Source organism: Streptopelia decaocto (genome assembly GCF_964273445.1).
Source record: "Streptopelia decaocto genome assembly, chromosome: 3".
NCBI lineage: Eukaryota > Metazoa > Chordata > Aves > Columbiformes > Columbidae > Streptopelia > Streptopelia decaocto.
The window spans coordinates 69,601,266-69,621,032 of record NC_138656.1 but is presented as its reverse complement, the minus strand read 5'-3'; the positions used below and the strand labels follow the sequence as shown (position 1 = coordinate 69,621,032).

Below are 19,767 nucleotides of genomic sequence, written 5' to 3'. Positions count from 1 at the left end.
AAAACTGCAGTTGTACACACCAATACTTGATGCATAATATTTATATTTCCAACACCAAGGGTTTCTGTTTCTTGAAAGGTACAGAAGCCCAGTTAAATCTGCCCCTGCCCTAAGAAATAACAGACAAAGAAGAAAGGCGTGAAAACATCATCATTTGAGAAACTCAGATTCAGAGCAGGTTTAGATCTGGAACAGTCAGACAGTTTGGAACCCTACTACATGCCTAAAAACCACTGTGGGTCTACAAGGTCTACAAACTTCAGACGTTGTGCACACATCCACTTCCCCTAGCATCTATGCTCAAACCAGTGATTTTCAGCTTTCAGTGAGCCTGCACTTTCCCATAAACTGTCATCAATCCTCAAGGCAGTGCTCAAACCACTTAATCATAGGAAGTGCTTTACAGAAAACAGGAAAGGAATAACACCTCTCATGGCTGTTCATTTGATAGCATATCAAATAATGTGTTTGATAGTGTATTTGCATTAGAAAAATGTATATAAGTAGCAATAAGAAATACATAGTATATAATACCATTACTGTAGTTGAAAATCTTGCTACTTTAACTAAAAGCAAATTTACTTATCCTGTATTCTTTAATTGTTCTAAACCAACTCTTTTTGTGTCTCTCATTTTGCAGTCTTTGCCCAAAGCTTGGACCTCAACAGATGGAAAGCTGTATGCATAACTCATTCTTCCTTTCTCCTGCATGACAAAACGATTCTCACCCTCTGCTAAAGTTGTGCCTCTAAATGACTCCGACCATGGTCCTTCACCAGCAGGAGACACAGCTCTAACAGCCACTTCATATGTCATGAAGCTGGACAGATCCTTCATTGTAAACCTTGTGTCACTAATGTTTGAGACAATCCATTCCTCCTCAGGTGGGTGCTGAGGTGACACTTTCACATCATAGGTCCAGTTCTGCCAGGCAGACAGACCTATGAGATAGAAATGATCATGTTATTACAGAGTGGATAGCTGTAACAGAAGATGTGTGTTCTTTGAGAAAACTGAATGTTGGAGGCTCATTTTTAAAATGTCAGTATCAGGGGAATTAGGAAAGGGATAACTTAAAAATTTACACTTGCTCACTCTGTGACCAACCAAGAGTAGTGGTTCCATCCCTCACAAAGAATGAAGTTGAAAGAATAAACATTTTCCCCAACCAGGTAATTTTCTGCTGTTCAAAGACACATGCACAGAGGACAGAGACTATAGCACAAACACTGAACAAAAGTCACTACATCTTTGGCCTGCATTTTCTGTGTGATATCAGCAACCAATGTTACTGCTACTTGCCTTGTTAAAATAACTTGAAGATGACAAACGAGTTAGCAATGTAAACTTGTATTAATTTAGTCAGACAATTTACCTATTCTACCGGCGAATTTTTGGTTAAGTATTTCAAATTCAGGTAATTGCACAACTTTCAGCAGAATCAGAAACTGAAGTCACCAAAGCCCAGCATCAGGAGAAGAGAAACCAGGAAGTTATTCTTCTAGAAACAAAAGGACTGGACTTTTAGGAAGAAACAACCAAACTTACTGGTTCCAATAGTGTGTTCAGGTGGTTTCCAGCTGATCACAGCTTGGTCCAATCCAAACAGTGCCGTGACAGAACGAGGAGGAGTTGGTAAAGGAAAAGGCTGAGTAGATGCTCCGTAGAAAACCAAGTTGCCAAAGCCAAAGTACTCTGGATAGGCCAAATTGCAATCCACAACATACTCATTGAAGCTAGAACTCCCCACTGGAGAGACCTCCTCATGGTAAACTGCCTGGCCATCTGTGACGGTAAATGTGCCATCCTCATAAACAAAGCTCTCCACATCATTAAGTGGCATGTGTGATCGCAGTGTGTGAAGCTCTGAACCATCAAGAAAACCTGACACAAAGGCTTGTTCTGTTTTGTTGAAGAAAACAAGTCTCTTAGATTGGAAGCTGATCATGAAGTCTCTCAGAGCACTGGATTTCACTACTGGTGAAGCTGTGGAGGCAGTGCCAGGAAAGAGTGGAAGGTTTGCTCTGTATATGCCATCCTCCAGGAGACAGAAAATATAGCTGGCCATGGAGGAAAATAGACCCAAATAACTACAGCACAAGAACTCCATAGATGAGTCACAAATATTTTAACAGCTCAGAGATGTGCCTGTCTTTATGCAGACAACAGGAAAATGCTTTCAGTGCTATTAATATACATCCTGGAAGAATTAAGCATATCACTTTTTTACCTTCGGGGGATTTGGCTGGCAGATTATTGGAGAATATTCTTCCATAATACCTCAAGTATTAAGCATGGACATTTAAAATATACAGAGCTTCATATTCATAAAAGCAACGAATGTCTGGAAACCAAATTTATGCATTGGAAATACTTAATTTCCCCTAACACCCTCGGAAGAAAATGCAGAAAACAATACTGCATGACATCACTCTTGTTCCAATTGTGTCGTCGTTTGTTTTGTATTGCCAATTGCACTTCTGTTTTGATAAGGGAAGAGTTTGAAGCAGGAACCTAGATGACTAATGAAGTGAAGAAAATGAGAGAGGAGCTTTATAGCACCTTTGACACCAAATGCTCAAAGGAGGACACTTACCCGTTAAAGGGATCAGCTATAACCTTTCTGGGGGACATCACATTAAGAGGAGTGATGTCTTCAGCTGCTGTGCAATTCTCTAAATGGCAGACATGTATCTGGGGAACGAGAAGAAAATCTGGTGATGGATTCATAACGCATTTGCTAATGAGCAAATGAGCTGACCTGAGATTCCTTCAGGGGAACCAGACAATGAAACACCTCTCTGACAATCTTAGGTCCTTCTGGGCTCCTGAGTTGTCAGTCACCGAGTCAGTGTGGCACGTATGAATGCATGCATGACAGCTTACCCTAAAAGAGCTGTCTGTCAGTCATCCTCAACTTCCTGCCTGGAGGGAAACCCCCAATTTTGGGGGTATAGGCAGACTGTGCTTTGAAAACAATCTAGCAAAGAAGGGAAAAGTGGGAAGCAAGTGCTTTTCTGATCCTGGCAGCAATACCTTGGGATTTCGATAACCTACAATGGATTCAGAAATCCCTGTCATCAGTCTGTTCATCTACAGCTCATTTGTATCTTTTTCTTACTACTGCTTTTCCTGGTCCCTCTTCTCTGAGCAGTAAGTGAAAAAAATCAGACATGGCAAGAGGCTTACAAAAACAAACAAACAATAAATCCCCCCACTAACCATTTAGGGAAACTTTCCAGTTCTTTGCACATTAGAAGACTACAAAGATACATTCAAAGTCTGACCATTAGAGTAACTGATCTTTTATGAGTAGGGGATCCAGTGCAGAGTTGCCATCACTTTTACTTCAAGTTGAAACAGTTGTAATCTCAGGTGTCATCATATGTATGAAACACTTTCCCTCTTGAACACCATTTGCCAATTCTGAAGCCCATTATATCACTAATTACTTATTTGACCTCGTTCTTGAGACAGAACAGGAACTGAACAAGCTAGATGGAGAACAAAGTAACGAAGTCACTTATATTGGGTATGAGGTGGGTGTGAAGTCAGTCCCAAAAACAAAGCAGCTAAAATCAAAGTGGTTTATGTCCTAAGAAGAAAAATAAGACATGGACTCAAAGTTTCATATAGCCTCTTTGCTTTAAATATGACCTGATATCCAAGCCTTTCTTCTTTTTTAAATCTCTGAAATATGTGAATATTATTAAATTTTAAAAGTCTATTTCTATAATTATATTTTGTGCATGCATATCTATATATAAATCAAATTTTCTTATGTAAAATAAATCACAGTAATGGTTCAAATGAAATAAGAAATTAATTAAGCCCTAGAGCACTACCTTTTCATTCATGACAAAGTATATCCTCTGGTAAAGCCAGTCTACTGAGATGGATGTAATATTCCCCCAGCCAGCATAAAAGAGTGTTAGGTCAGATACATCGGACATATTTGTAGCTCCTTTCACCCAGATGGAATTCCCCTCAGAAAAATAGACAACTTCCTGGTAAACATTCACAGAAATTCCTAAAATAGAAAGATATGTGCAGAGATAAAAGTTTCAGTTTTTCAGTTACTTTTTCTACTTGCCTTAAAAAGAAATATTTTTCAATCTGCAACCCATCTTTATTGGAGAAAAGTTAACCAGTTTTCTCCTCCGCTTCTACTTTCAGATAATAAGGAAACTTTCCTATTTGCCATGTAAGTGACATTATCATAGACAATTCCCCTTCAGAAGGGGGTGTATGTATGACATGCAAACTAACTGGCACTGATTTCCCCCCTGCAGGGCAAACAGATGCGGTTTGCATTTCCTCCAAAGAGATTAAACAAAACTGGCCCCAATACTGAGCCCTGGGGAACACCACTCGTGACTGGCCACCAACTGGATTTGGCTCCGTTCACCACAACTCTTCGGGCCCGGCCATCCAGCCAGTTCTTTATCTATCTCAGAGTATGCCCATCCAGGCCATGAGCTGCTAGAAGAATGCTGTGGGAAACAGTGTCAAAAGCCTTATTGAAGTCTAAGTACACATCATCCACAGCCTTTCCCTCATCTACTAGGTGGTTCACCTTGCCGTAGAAGATCAGGTTGGTCAAACAGGACCAACTAATTACAGGGAAACATCTGCTTTGGCTTCATCTTAACTCAATTTAGCTACTTACTATGTAAAAGTCCAGCTCTGAAGTAGTTGCCTAGATTCAGTGAAGGAAAGGTTGCACTGGGGAGAACAATTAATCTCTTCCCAATGCCTGTCATTTCAAATAGCTCAAATCATGTCCTGAAAGTTCCTGTTGCTCCTCACTGACTATGAAGGGAGGCTAGATACTATCTCAGGCTAGGTGAGGTTCATTCTGTCCTTGGTGAACACAGAAGTCTAAGCCATACTTGAGATGAGAGGAGAGAGCCCTATCTGTTTTTACCTGTAATGTTGTGGTGTATAATACCATTTTGCAGACACTGGGCTGCTTCGAGGAAATGTTCTGTGTATCTCTTCCTTAAAGACTGATTTCTGGATAGGAAGAGCCATGTTGCTTTTTCCTTAACTAAAAACAAAAAAATCAGAATTAAGATAGGTGACTGCACCACAGAGAAAAATGTTTCTAACTCAGATACAGCGCTAATAGACATGCGCATACACATGCACACACTTATGTACGTGTACATATATATTTTTACACTAGCAATGACTGACTAAAATTTAAACTCTTTGAATGTTGAAAGTGGATGGAGTTATTCACTACAGTGCCTTCTGGCTGCTCACCACAGGGTGAAGATGCACCACAGGAATTTCACACCATCTTTTCAAGTAACAGCAGTGAGTCCCCAGTGAGGGAAAGGAAGTTGGAGCAAACAAGGCCCTACAGACTCCCGAGGAAACAAGGGCACTGAGACATCCATGTCAGTCCAAAATCCAATGTAAGTGGGATATTTAAGCCCCCTGGGCCTCTTTGAAAAGCCCATTCAAACTAGAATATTATCCCACAGAGCCGGGGAAAAGCAAAGGAAGTATGTTTGTTTAATGTATTTCATCATACTGACCAGTTTTTTCAAGGAATAAGTAGTTTTCACAAGTAAAGATGATAACGGGATAATATTATCTCCTTCAGACTTGACAGATTTTAAAAATGTTGTGGGTTTTTTTCTTTTTAAGTCACAGATTTTGAAATCAAGAGGAGAGTTTTGTTCACATAAGGTGACTTCGTGCTTATACAGTCGCAAGTAACTCACATCAAAACACTGCAGCAAATCCATACCTCCTGTCTAGGCTACGCATAGCTCTGGAAAAGATAGCTAGTCTTGCTTCTGAATCTCAGATCCCTGAAAACCTTACACATCACTTGCTAAATGGATTCACAAGTAGTTACCATCATTTTCAAAAGTGGTGTGTTATTTCAAGTCTGCATTTGGCTACTTGCAGTTTCCAAATAATCCTTCCTTTTTTTTTTCTCCCTCTAGGTTAAACAGCTGTCTGCTACCAGATATTATTTCCTCATATGGGTATCACAAGACTGTGGCTGGATGCCGTCTTAATTAATTCCTGCATAAGCTGCATAGATTGAGCTGCATACGTTTCTCACATGACACACACACAATGAGTCATTTCAGTAATGAACTCTCCAAAGCAGAGTGCAAGAGGCCACTATCACTTCCTTATCTCAGAAGGAGAGGTGGAATGGTTCTCTACCCCCAGAAAATGTTTAGGGGGGGTATGGTTGGTTGGTAGTTTTCTACCTGAAATTAATTGGTTGGTAAATGGCTTAATGAACACAGTCAAATGTACCAGCCTGGACATTTCATAAATGGCACAAATGTTTATGGCTCAGGGTCAGCCAGCCCTAGGGCAAACTTCTATGGAGTCTCCAGATAAGGACATATGAGAGTATCTAAGCTATTTAAAAAAAAACCAAACCAAAACAAAACAAACAAAAAACAAAACAAAACAAAACATAACAGATTTTAAAAGCACCAGAGAAGCTATAAGCTCAATTTCTCCAACCAATGGCAGAAGATTAGAGATTGACAGACTTAAAGTGTTTACTAAAATTGAAGAGTTTCCAGGTGTTTGACAACTGGATTTCTTCAGGAGGAGGGGAGCATCTTTTTGTTTTCTTTTCTAAAAATACATTTTGCTAACATTGATTTAATTATCACTTGTGCTCCATCTCAACATGTACCTTTCTCTGGCAATTAATTAATATTTCTACAATGCGATACCTACAGAGTATCATTACTTTCATTATTAATTAGGTAATATAGTAAGATAAATACAGCTATGAAAGAGCAATAAATATTGACAGGATTTCTTATATTTGACATGAGATAACTGAGGAAGTTTTGGCAAAAGAGATTCATATTAAGTACTTATTATTAGAAGAAGAATACATTTGTTTGTCAGCTGTTAAAATCTCACCTAGAAAATGAAAGTATGTCCTGTCGGGCACTGTCTCTAACCACTGAGATGTTTTTCATCTGTAATACACCTCAGGCCAAATTTCTTTGGGCCTACCAGCATTGCAGGTTATTACCATGCTGTGTAGCCCAATAATGTCTACAGATAAAACACAGGAGTCTCTCTGATATGCTACTGACTCCTCAGTGCACTTTTCATGCACTGTTTACAGTCTAAATATTATTCTCTACAGCCAGGTACATGGTAGCCCAGCAAACATGACTTTGACCCCAGAAACAGACAATGATAAGGACTCTGCTACTTTTGTACCTTTGGATTCTGGGGTTGTGATGTTGGCTTCAGCAGGAGGTCCAGCACCAAACTCATTAACTGCCACAATACTGAACCTACATTAAAGAAAAGAGACAGGTTTTGGTTTGCAGGTTTCTTTTGAAAGATTCCCTGAGAAATATTTTATCAAGTAGGGCAGCTGCTACAGAAGTGCTTGACTTCCAGAAAATGCCTGTTTAAATATAATGCCCTGAGAAATTTATAATAAAAATAAAACCAACCAGAATCTGAGTTCCCCAAAGGTGGGGCAACAACAGAATCTTCTAAATTAAAATTCAAGATGGGGTTTCAGACTCAAGAGCAATACAACTTCATTTTAAAAGAGTGCAAGCAGCATGCAGGCCTTTGTGTTTAATAAAAATGAAGGAATTTTTCCAGATGTTTAAGGGGCTAGGAAGTATTGCTCTGTTATTCCCTGCATATACTGAAAACATGCCACATAAGATTAAAAAAATGAAAAACAGCAGCCAAGAAAATGCAGCCTTCTAGATCTATTGCTTTTCCTTCCTCCCCATCTCAGTTGCACATAAGTAGCCAACTTATCTGGAATAACTCCTTTATCTCACGGAAGGAACTCTTGCTTTCGGCAAGAACATAAGTAAGCTGCATAACTGTGCAGCAGTGGTGTTTAGGCATATCTTGTGCTATCGGGGCAATAAGAGCTACAGCACACTTGGCCACCCTGGTTGTATTTTCTTTTTGTACCTGTAAGTGTTGTTTGGGAAAGTGGAGTAGAACTGAAAGCTCTGCCCTCTCGAGGCTCTCAGCAGCTCATGCTTCTCACTGGTCAGGAGCAAGTTATATCCAACAATCAGCCCATTGGGAAAGAGTGGTGGAGACCACCTAACTTCAACAGTGTTTGGACTTGAACTTTGGATATCTTCAATGACAGGAGCTGTTGCAGGAGCTGCAAGAGACAGAAGTAATTAACTCTGGGATGGCATTTAATACGTTAATAGTTTTTTTCTTTTTTTAGGTACATTTTTAGGTTTCACACCTACTAATTCATTTATACTAATAAATATGATTATGGACAGCATAAGATTTCAGCAATGGTTAACCTTTCTTTTTTTGAACCAGGAAAACATGCATGTATTTAAGTCAAAAAGTTAACATGCATAATTATGCACAAAGGTATCCAGTGTGCCCTCACAATTTTGACCATTATTTTCTGTACATGTTTTTCAAACTAAAAGCAGGAAGTAGTCCTAAATCTTCCAGTTTAAATAAAAAGAGCCCATAGAATTTTAGTTTGGTCTTCTGCAGCTACCCAGCAGACAACATAGACATCATTCTGAAGGTTAAGCATCAATGTTTTCCGTGAAAGAAACAACAAGGAAATCTAAATGTTTCTGATATGGTCCCGAAAGCTGCAATTTAAAGTTCTATTTGTTACCTCCAAAAGCATGTGTCCGGTAACTGGGACTCGATGAAGAATGGAGCTGCAGCTGAGATGTAATGATCCAAGTCACTCGGAACACGTACTCTGTGAAGGCTTGAAGTTCTTTGACTGTATATGAATTTTCAGATACTACCTAGATCAATGCACAGACACAATCATTTTTTTAATTCCTCCATCTGCAGTTGCTATGTAGAGTGTTATCAGGGCAAAAGAGGTCTCATACAACAACAGATATATTTCAGGATACTGAAAAGTAACATCCTAAGTTTAAATAAGAGGAAATTCTGGAAGCTATTTTCAGCATAGACTTTCATTTCCCATCCTTTCAGAACTTTTTCCCTTCTCCTCTCTTTTCTTCAGAACACACTACCAAATCTAAACAATGATTAAATGTATGGAAGGATGGATGCTGTATAATAGTAAATTTGAAGAATAAGGTAAAAAACTAAAATAATAACATATTATGGGCAATGTATTTTGAACTGTTGATATATATACTACAAGTTCAAGATCCAATAGCTCCTAGTTACTCTAAAATATTTATGGTCCAAAGCAATTGTTCCCCATTATTTCACCAATGATTAATTCATCAGAACTTCCTGCTTAGCAAATTATCTTTACCTTTGATTTGTGGCACAAACTTGCCATGCTCTGTAAATTGGTCCAATTGAGTTGATAGCAAGATAACACGTGTACAGTTGACGCAAAAGTACATAGTATGAGAATAACCATACTGAGTCAGAACAAAGGTCTACGAAGCCAAGCATTGTGTCTTTGACAAGAACCAAAATAAATGTCTAGGGAAAGGTATAAAAAAAGAGAAAGCCTACAGTGATATCTCTTTTAAATACTCCCAGTCTTGTCATTTTATAAGCATGGCTCAACATGAAACAATGGCAATGTTTGCATTTACTAGAACCTAATTTTTTCTTCCATTAATTGATCCAGTCACTTTTTGAACTCCACTTAGTAATTTTAGTTATTTCAATATTTAGTAGTTGAAATTTAGTAATTTAGCATCCACATCTGCCAGAAAGCAGCTGAACATTTGAACTACACATTCTGTGAGAAAATACGTTCATTTGCTAGTTTTGAACCTGACACTTGCTAGTTTCTATCAGGACCCCTAGTTCCTATGTTGGAGGAAATGGATAATAATTGTCCACTTCTCAACTCCTCTATGATACTCATGATTTTGTAAACCTCTTTCTTGTACCTAACATATTATCCAATGTTTTTCTAAAATAAAGTGAAAAGCAGAGGTAACAAGCACAACCATTGTCCTGCAAATACACTAAGAATCCCAAAGTATTTTACCAGTCTTAGTCAACTGCTAGGAAAAGATAAAGGAAGAACTTAATTCAGTAGTAAATTACAGCCACTTCTGTTTCAAAATCTAGTCATTACTTTCTTTCCTCGTGAGTTTTTTTATATGATTGCACCCTAGTAATAAATTACCCTTTCTTTCTCCAGTGAAATGGGATAGGATTATAAATAAAATGAAGAACCTATTTCCTTGCCAAGTAAAAGGAAATGTTCTTCTTTACCTCTGTGTACCTCCAGTCTCCAGGGAGCTGATTGAACTTCCACTGGATAATATATTTCACCCCAGAGATGTTAGCTGGCTTCCACCCTAATGTGACATTGTGACTTCCAATGGCAGATGCAAATGGAGCACTAGGCTTGTTCAAGTAGTCTGAAGGGAAAATATAATTCAATAGTGAGAAAAAACCTCCATGACAATCTCTGGGTCTTAAAGGTTAAAGCATGTCACTCCACATACTCAAAAGTTGTGAGGCCAATGAAAAGACAGAAGAGAATACATTGAAAATTTTGCTGAATAAATTGCATGACATTTTAAGCACAGTTTGATAAGTAAGCCCGAACTGGGCCAAACTCAATGCAAGCGTATGTGACTACAACTCTGTGCTTTGGTAAATGCCCTTTTAGTTACAGATACTTAGTAAAATTTTGCTAAATAGAGACCTAGAGAAGCTGTGGTAGACTTCTGAAGACATTTTCAAGGAGCCTATTTCAACAGCACTGTATTAGCCCAGTTGTTCCCATGTAAGTCTCAGGAGCTTTTGGCAATGATTTCAAGGCAGTAGACAGGTCTTGACAAAGTATCATCTTAAACAGCTGAGGTTGAATTTTCAAAGTCTGATGTCCATGAAAGGGAGGAAAATGAGTTTTATCATAAGAAATGGTTAACTTCATTGTACTTGTTAAAAGAAAAAAGAGGAGTGGTAATATTCTGATAAATAAAAATACTCAAGACATTCCTATTTTTTCAAAGAAATCCAGAGAGTAGAACAAGACTATAATGTTAAAACTGAATTTATCAGACTGTGAATCAGACACAGGACTCCATTCAGACTTACTTTGTGCTTCAACTCCATATGCATCCTCTGCACGGCTACAGCCAAATTTACAGGAAACTGTCTGTGTAGGGTACAGAACTCACGGGTTAGTTTTGTGCAAAGGCAAACTTCCTCCTAGAATTACACAGACACAGTTTAAACACGTACAAATCCTATGGACATATTGAATACATACAAACCCTGTGGAAGTCATTACATTCATTCTAAAAAACAGCAGTTCCACAAACTCAATCCAAAGAACTTCCTGAGAGCGTTTCCATTGGTTCACTGGGCACTGAATTAGGGTTCTCCTCCTCACACACTGTCCTTTCGTGGAAAGCACAACTATGGGGCTACATTAAAGCTGGGAATAGAATTCAGTGACAACCATGGAGTCAGGAAATAATGCTTTTTAATTTGTTAATGCTACGTGCCACATGTTTGGTTTCACTCTTTCCTGCTTCCTGTCTTTCCTGTGAATGAGGAACACTCTTTCAAATGTATTTCCAGTCAGTTTTCAAAATAGTTGAAATTAGTGATTCATCAGAGCAGCCATGTCTAATTCACATTTCCTTGTTAGTAGTTACTCCTTCTGGTACAGTCATGTCTACAAGCTACAAATATAACAAATACCCCAGGGCAATGAGTTCTCCATGCTCACATCCTAAAACCAGAAAACTCCTAAGAGTTTTCAGTTTAGGAAAGGAACATAGATATAGTGCTACCCTGCTTTACAGGTAGACAACTTAAGAAAAGGTAGTAACATTTTCCAGGTGCATCTCAGTAGCTTAAAAATTACATGAAAGACTGTGTTTTCTGGAAAGCCAAAGCTTTTGAGAAGTGATGGTTTGAGCTTTTCTAGACAAGTATTTTATTTGGGCTCATTTTATTCTGCAAGTTCATTCACCCTATAAAATATTGAAGTTTGCTTCATACAGCAGCCACCTTTCAAGTGATAATTAACCTTCAGATCATTCAGAAACAATTCATTATGTTAAGTGAGAAAATTTTTTAATTGCTCTTCCTGTGATTCTAGGATATACATTTCCGGCACCCTACAGAAACTGATAAGGCATGTTATTTCAAACAAGACAGTTGCAGGTGAGATGGATTTATAAACTTGCTTAGCAGTGTATTCCTACATACATTATCTCATATCTAGGCATTCAGTGCCAAGTGCAAGTACTCAAAAAGTTTTTTCTGATGGTTTTATATTCAGAGAAATAAAATACTTCCAAGTGAATTATCATGACGGTTAGCAGGCAAATATTAGCAGACATCAGTTACCAGCTGTACACTGGAGCTTTCATTTACAACCAAGATTTGTTTAGTTTGTTATGGGATAGTGTCCTCAGATTACGTGCTGATTCATACTGTCTTCTGCTTCATTTATGACAAACATTTCTGACCATTTGTTTTATGCAGTGTTTTTCTTTCTTCTCTTCATCTTTGTTTGAACCATAAACACAATTTTTGCTTGAGGTAAGAGGATTACTAAAGCTCCTAGCCTTAGAAACTTAGAGGGAAATTTGCCATCTGCTCTGCCTGAAAACAAGCAATAGTCACATATTCTTCATTGATCAGAACTGCCCCTATATGAGCCAGATTCTGTTGCCCTTGTGAATATTCCCACCAAATTCAGTGGCACTCCCGTGTTTCTAGGTGAGAGATAATATCCAACTGGAGTAATATTACCCGATTCCAGTCCCAAGGTGTAGTCACAGGACAGAGCTGAGCCAACACCAAAGGAAAAGTCACACAGTTACTCACCCTCCTCTCCCCTGCAGGACACAGTGACCTGTTCCTCTGCAGGCAGTGACCTGCTGCTCACCTGACCATGTGGGGAGTCAAGTCAGCCAGCTGATACAGTGGAAAAATAATCTCACAAAAGCCCTTGTAGAATTAGTGAATTTAGCTGGCATATTGTGTGGCCAGACAAGAAAAAAACAAAAACAAAAACAAAACTAACCAAAAAAAGCCAACAACAACAACAAAAATCACACTAATTCAGTGTTTCTACAAAAGTTGGTTACTTCTTGACTGTTCCTACACTCCAAAACCATCATTTAGCATATTTGTAAACCTTTGTCATGGTTACAATTTCACAGATTAAAAAGCATTTAAAAAGTCAGTCTTTTCAATCCAAGTTCCAGCTTGCCAACGCATTTTTGTTCCTACTCAGGATTCCCTCCAACTCCACCATCTCCTGCTTGAAGTACGTTACTCCCATCTGGGTACAGCCCTTGGACAGAGACCTCAACAGTCCCAAACACAATCCTGCAACAGTCCCATCCCCATCTGGTTGTACACTCTATGTTCATGTTAAAAGGGCCCCAGAAAGGCACTATCTCTTTAGCAGCGCTTCGTTGCCTTATATTTATCACTGTAAACCCAGTCCATCTTGCAGTACAGACTCCCCATTTGAGATCTCTTACTAAATTGCATTTTACTTCGTTTCGAGACTCTACTGAGGCACGAGTGTGTTTTGCCTTCTAGTTCCCACTCTTTGTTGCCATTTCTCACCAAACTGGTGTCATACCAGCATTGATTCTCACCTGTTTCATCTTTGATGGCATTAATGAAAAACTAGATAGAACAAGACTTCTATCTGTACTCCGTACCATACTGGTGTGATTAGTCTGCTTTCTTGAAAGCAATATTCTTTGCTACACAGCAGTTTTAAATGTGAATATGTCCTTATTCACCATGCTGGAAAGAAAGGATTCAGTACTTAACTCATTCTTCAGCTTTAGGGAGCACAAAACCAGTAGACCCGGATTGATAAGTTTATGTATCCACATTGTATTTCTTAGCACTATATGAACATTGTAATCACCGAAATAATGATTTTTTATATTGATCTGATAGCATTTAACTTACCTCACATGCTCTAATGTATGTCTTGTTCTGCCAAGAAGCAAATAAATCAAATGCAGAATTAGCATAAATATAATCACAGAGTATTTCAGATAGTATCAATTAATTGAAAATTTCTTGCAGTGAAAGTATGCTACAAAACCTTATCACTGGCAAATAATGAAAGAAAGAAAACCCACACTTGAAAAACCAGAAAGTCAACATTAAAATGATGCCAGCTTCATGTCTTCAAGAGGTCCAGAAAAAAAGGCAGTTAAAAAACTATCAGGCCAGTTGTCCCAGACCAATGGTAATTCTTATTCATTGGTTTCATAAAAGCAAGAAATCAATCTAGTAAAGACCAGGTGCTTCATTTGCATCTGCATACAACTCTGACACAGACCCCAGCACAATAAAATCCTGAAAAGTACTAGTTCTTTCTCACTGCCTGAATATCTGGGTGAGTGGTTGAACTTAATGAACTGTAAAATGTCCCCACATTTTGACAAACACAATGAAAATTTTGATATTAGAGGCCTGTATCTAGTGGAGTCCCTCAAGGGACAATACTGGGACCAGTATTATTCAATCTATTCATCAGTGACTTGGATGAGGGAATAGAGTGTACTATCAGCAGGTTTGCTGATGACAGCAAACTGGGAGGAGTGGCTGATACGCCAGAAGGCTGTGCTGCCATCCAGCGAGACCTGGACAGGTTGGAGAGCTGGGTAGGGAAAAATTTAAAGAAATATTACAAGGGTAAGTGTAGAGTCTTACATCTGGACAGGAATAACCCCAGGTTCCAGTATAAACTGGGGAACGACCTGTTAGAGAGCAGTGTAGGGGAAAGGGACCAGGGGGTCCTGATGGACAGCAGGATGACCATGAGCCAGCACTGTGCCCTTGTGGCCAAGAAGGCCAATGGTATCCTGGGGTGTAATAGAAGGGGGGTGGTTAGTAGGTTGAGAGAGGTTCTCCTTCCGTTCTACTCTGCCCTGGTGAGACCACATCTGGAATGTTGTGTGCAGTTCTGGGCCCCTCAGTTCCAGAAGGACAGGGAACTGCTAGAGAGAGTCCACTGCAGAGCCGCGAAGATGATTAAGGGAGTGGAGCATCTCCCTTATGAGGAAAGACTGAGGGAGCTGGGTCTCTTTAGCTTGGAGAAGAGGAGACTGAGGGTTGACCTCATTAATGTTTACAAATATGTAAAGGGTGAGTGTCACGAGGATGGAGCCAGGCTCTTCTCGGTAACAACCAATAATAAGACAAGGGGCAATGGGTACAAACTGGAACACAGGAGGTTCCACTTAAATGTGAGAAGAATCTTCTTCACAGCGAGGATGACAGAACACTGGAACAGGCTGCCCATGGGGGTTGTGGAGTCTCTTTCTCTGGAGACATTCAAAACCTGCTTGGACACATTCCTGTGTAACCTCATCTAGGTGTTCCTGCTCCAACAGGGGGATTGGACTTTCAAGGCCCCTTCCAATCCCTAACATTCTGTGATTCTGTAACTCCCATAGATTATTAACTTCCGAAGACAGAATTTATGAATGCACTGAGAATATGTTCATTATATCTTTTTCATAGAAACACTCCTCTGGTTAGGTTTTCCACATCTGGTGTTGGCTAAGGTTCTTGATGGACTGGAGACAAGTGCTATAAAGCCAAGGCTAAGGCAATACTCACACATTTCAGTGGGCAATCGATTTGCACTGTTGCATTCCAAAACTCACATCCCTGTGTGCACTGCAAAGACAGACAGTGGCTTTAAAAAGGACTTTGAAAGCACATTTTTAAAGAGAGAGGATACTCCATATGCTAAGAGTGAGGACAACAGTTCAATTTCCAGATGAAGGAAAATATTCTGCATGACCAAGTCACTTAGGTCCTTCTTGCCCTGGTTCCTTAGCAATAAAGTAGGCATTTACAGCACTTAAACTCTGTAACAAAAATATTAAATATATCAAAGATTATAGGTACTCACATGCTATGTACACTAAGTTAATTATGTTGCATAGTGTTCTTCTCAATGCAAAATCAAATATAGAGCAGAAGAAAAAATAATTCTTAAAGATTGGTTTGTGCAGAAGAGTAGATGTTCAACTACTTGTTCAGTTCTGCTAAAGTATTTGACACCCTTGCATGTACTGAGGGCAGTAAAAGGATTGCAGGACACCTGAGCAGACTGTGACTGTCACCTGGGGAGAGTGCTCAGCTTGACACAAGCCCTGGGAAAGGGCTAACGCACAGCTCCAGGAGCAGAAGGAGCCCTGGCTAATGACAGTCCGCGTCCAGTCATTCAGCCACAGTGCGTGCGGTCAGTGCACCCTCTCTCCCAGCTTTATTTTACCCCTTGTTCTCTGTGGAGAAGAGATATGGAGCACACAGCACAGCCAAGCACAATGGAAAGCCACACAACACGAGCCTCCTACTCTCCAACAGGCAAGGCATTGGCTTTAAAACAAGGAGTTTTCAAAGATATAATGAATACGATGTGGTTTGGACTTCATATTGGACCTCACTTGTTTATTCAGTCCCGTTCACTTCTTCATGATCATGTATATTTTTCTTTTTAAAAGGAAACTGAAAGGGAATGGCTTTGGAAGCAGGAGACTGACATTGAACCTTGCAAAGCCTCATGAAAGAAATAGTAAGACTTTATAACACTGAGAAAAGATACACAGTGACCTAAATGAGTGAGCCAACCTTGCTATGCATTGTCATGACAACACAGCCTTTATGGTCCCAGCATCATAAATGACCTGGCCTTGCTGGATGCCAAGTGCCGAGAGGCTGCTTCTCACTAGTCTCTGTGGAAAATATTGATGATTGAATTCTCCACTACTCTTCAAAGAATATGTATAACTGCCAATTTAAATTGCATTTGAAATCTGAACTAGGAGAACATTAGCTCAAACAGTTGCAAGAATGCTGTTATGGAAAGCTCATGTGAAGCTTAAGAGTTCTCCGTGATAGACACAGACAATTGAAATCCTATAGATCTCTAAATTCTCAAAAATTGTAATTTTAAGTTTTCTCCCATCAAATTGCTCTAAAACCAGAACAAAACACTTACCTGTACAAAGGTAGCTAAATAAAATTGTCTTGATTTGCATTTTGAAGGCAACACTGATTTTTATTCATTTTCTCAAAAATGAGTGCTTACCAACTTTGTAGATCATAAACGTGAACATGGCTCACAGCAGAGATCCACACCCTTTACACATTTTCTTTAAACAAAAAAGACAATTGTGTCTGCAATAACTTGAGCCAAGTCTAAACACACAACCTATTGACTTATGCCAGACAGGCAACTGTGCACTTTTATGTGAAGTCTTTGACAATATAATCATTGTACCCATTTTATTCAAATAACAGTAACATAAAATGTCAGTAATTAACAAAGTAAACTATTACTCACTGCTCCAGTGATGTCACTAACATTGCAAAGGTTAGTAATTCCAAGTTCTCCTTCCTATAAGAGAAATACATACATTTTTACAAAGTCAAAATGTTTCCCCAAAACTCTTTGATTGAAATATATTAAAGCATTATTTTCTTGTAAAGCAAATTTTCTTTGTCTAACGTCTCCTAATTTGGAGAAATTTATTGTTGACAGACCAGTAGCTTCTCACTTGAGAATAATTTCAGAGTACCATCAAAGACATTGGCATAATCAGCTGGTGTCAATTACATTACCTTAGATAGGAATTTGGCTCTCATCTGATTCTGGTTCACTGAATCAATAATGAAAGTTTCATAAATATGTTAGGCATAAATGACAAAGCCAAGTGGTTTTGACCTCTTGAGAGCATAAAGACCTTCCTTCAAGTGGAATTTCTTTTGTCTGGCCTCTTTTTGAAGGGATTTTACACAGCCATATGGTGACCGCCCTTTGTCTCCTGTCAAAAGTGTTCTTGGGCTAAGGTGCCTACTTTTTCACATAATTCAAAGTGTGCAAAACCAGTCACAACCTGTGAAATGCAAATGATTTGAGGATGTATCTAACAGCCTTGGAGAGTTTAATGTTAGGTCTTAAGCTTTGTCCAGCAAGGAGGTAAGAACATCCTTAATAAAATGACTCTCAGGAAGACATTTTCAGCACACTGGGCACACCGTGACAATAGTGAGAATCAAAGGTGTCACAAAGTAAATCTAAATGCAATAAGTAGTCTGGAGGCGAAAAATAAGATTTACAGCTCTCAGACTCAAAGATCATATTTTTCTCATCTGAATCCCTTCTACACTGAACAGGAATGAGATTTTCCTGTCTTTCAAAGCTGAGAGGAACAAAAACTTACTTCTTACTCTGAATTAATTTAAGCTTAAATCAAAGGATCCCCATTAAAGTTATCATTGCATGATAGGTCTCCATCAGGGAAGGCAATTAACTCTTTCACTGGTGCAAGAATTAGAAATAGTTTTAAAGGAACTGTCAGACAAATGTATGAAATAAAATGGAGCAGGTGACAGTCCTTTGCAGTAGGTTTCCACAGTTAGTTACCCCTAGGGCACAAAATGTTCTTTTTGCAGAGCAAAGGTACATGGTCTTCTAAGCAACATCAACATTTCAGGCAAATAGAAACAAGGAGGTCACTCCTGAAAGCCTCATGTAGAATTCTTGTTTGGATTTGAGAGGTTTTGCTTATCTTTGTTGTGCATCAATAGAAGGAAAAATAATAAATTCCACCTGAGTACTCAAAGGAGCAATAAGAAAGTACAAGTTTAAGGATCCAACCACTTACTTTAGTACTTAAAGAAACATCCACAATTTAAAGCATAAGTGACTTAAAAAAGAAGCTGAAACTATTTTGGTATAATTGTGCAAGCCACAGATTCCCAGTCAATTTCTTCTGAATTTACAGTTTTCCTAGGTTTGTAAAAGAGAAGTCATATACTAGACAGAAACTGATAAGCAAAGTGTATAAACTGAAATAATAAAGGGTTATCTCCTTCACCCTCCAGGGTCTTTAGCATTTATAGCAATTTCAGGAGCTGTTGGAGCTGAAGTATATAAAGTATAAAACAAAAACACATGCAAACTGGTTAATGGCATTTATTCCTTACCCAGTTCCACAAATTCAAATATGAAACATTAGTTCTCAAACTCTGTTTTTACTCAGCTACATTCTTTAAAACAATTTTGAAAAAAGCTGATATGTAATGGAAAATTCTTACAATGCTAATAACCATCTATGTTTCAAAAGATTAAACACAGTTTTTCAAAACTTACCAGGTTACTTGTACACAAGTTTTGACAGTTTTTTGAGAAAGTACAGTACACTGCAGAAATCCATACACAGTAAAAAGCAGCAAATCTGTTTAGCGGGAGATCCCAAAGGCAAATGTTCCTCATAACTTGAACAGTCTCATCTGGCAGTCTGATTCTTTCCTTGACTTGGCCATACGAGCTCCTTTTAGGCTAGATGACGGAGATGCGACTGTGAACTTTCTGCATTTCAGTGTATTCAATGTTTTTAAAATCCTTGTTCACGCTCCGTTCCTTCAACAACTTTTCAGCTTCCTGGAGCACTTGTCTTGAAATTGCGTAACATCTATTTCATAGTTTCTTATTAAACCACTGAAACAAAAGAGTCGACCAATGAAAGACAGCGTATCTCCTTACATAAATATAATTAATGTACAGAGGAAACTAAGTGCAATGCTGTTAATCGGGTGCTCCAAGCAACACGAAAACAGCGAGAGAGTGAAAGAAAACTGGCCTAATCTTCATTTCCACTGTGATTAAGCTATTTCTAAGTATTTTCAAGTGGATACAATAAAGTAAATTCATTTGTGGTGGTGAATAAATTTGTTAGAACACTAGAGTTTGTATCAGTCAGTAAAAAAATGATAATTAATTATCTATTTTAATGATTGTTTCCAAATGTCCCATTT

The 19,767-nt window shown here is 38.6% G+C and overlaps 1 protein-coding gene across 1 annotated transcript in view; it reads right to left on the bottom strand.

Moving 5' to 3' along the window:
• Positions 1–19,225, bottom strand: part of ROS1 (ROS proto-oncogene 1, receptor tyrosine kinase) — a gene marked incomplete at its 5' end in the record, with an annotated part of 73,188 nt that extends 53,963 nt beyond the window's left edge. Inside the window, 14 exons of the mRNA XM_082049306.1 lie at positions 729–941; positions 1,549–2,060; positions 2,597–2,694; positions 3,846–4,030; positions 4,928–5,050; positions 7,228–7,304; positions 7,954–8,155; positions 8,645–8,783; positions 10,198–10,346; positions 11,032–11,092; positions 13,891–13,917; positions 15,556–15,615; positions 17,291–17,344; positions 19,103–19,225. Coding sequence (XP_081905432.1) covers positions 729–941; positions 1,549–2,060; positions 2,597–2,694; positions 3,846–4,030; positions 4,928–5,050; positions 7,228–7,304; positions 7,954–8,155; positions 8,645–8,783; positions 10,198–10,346; positions 11,032–11,092; positions 13,891–13,917; positions 15,556–15,615; positions 17,291–17,344; positions 19,103–19,225 — 2,023 coding nt within the window. The remainder of the gene's footprint in view (positions 1–728; positions 942–1,548; positions 2,061–2,596; positions 2,695–3,845; positions 4,031–4,927; positions 5,051–7,227; positions 7,305–7,953; positions 8,156–8,644; positions 8,784–10,197; positions 10,347–11,031; positions 11,093–13,890; positions 13,918–15,555; positions 15,616–17,290; positions 17,345–19,102) is intronic.
• Between the last annotated feature and the right edge of the window lie 542 nt (positions 19,226–19,767).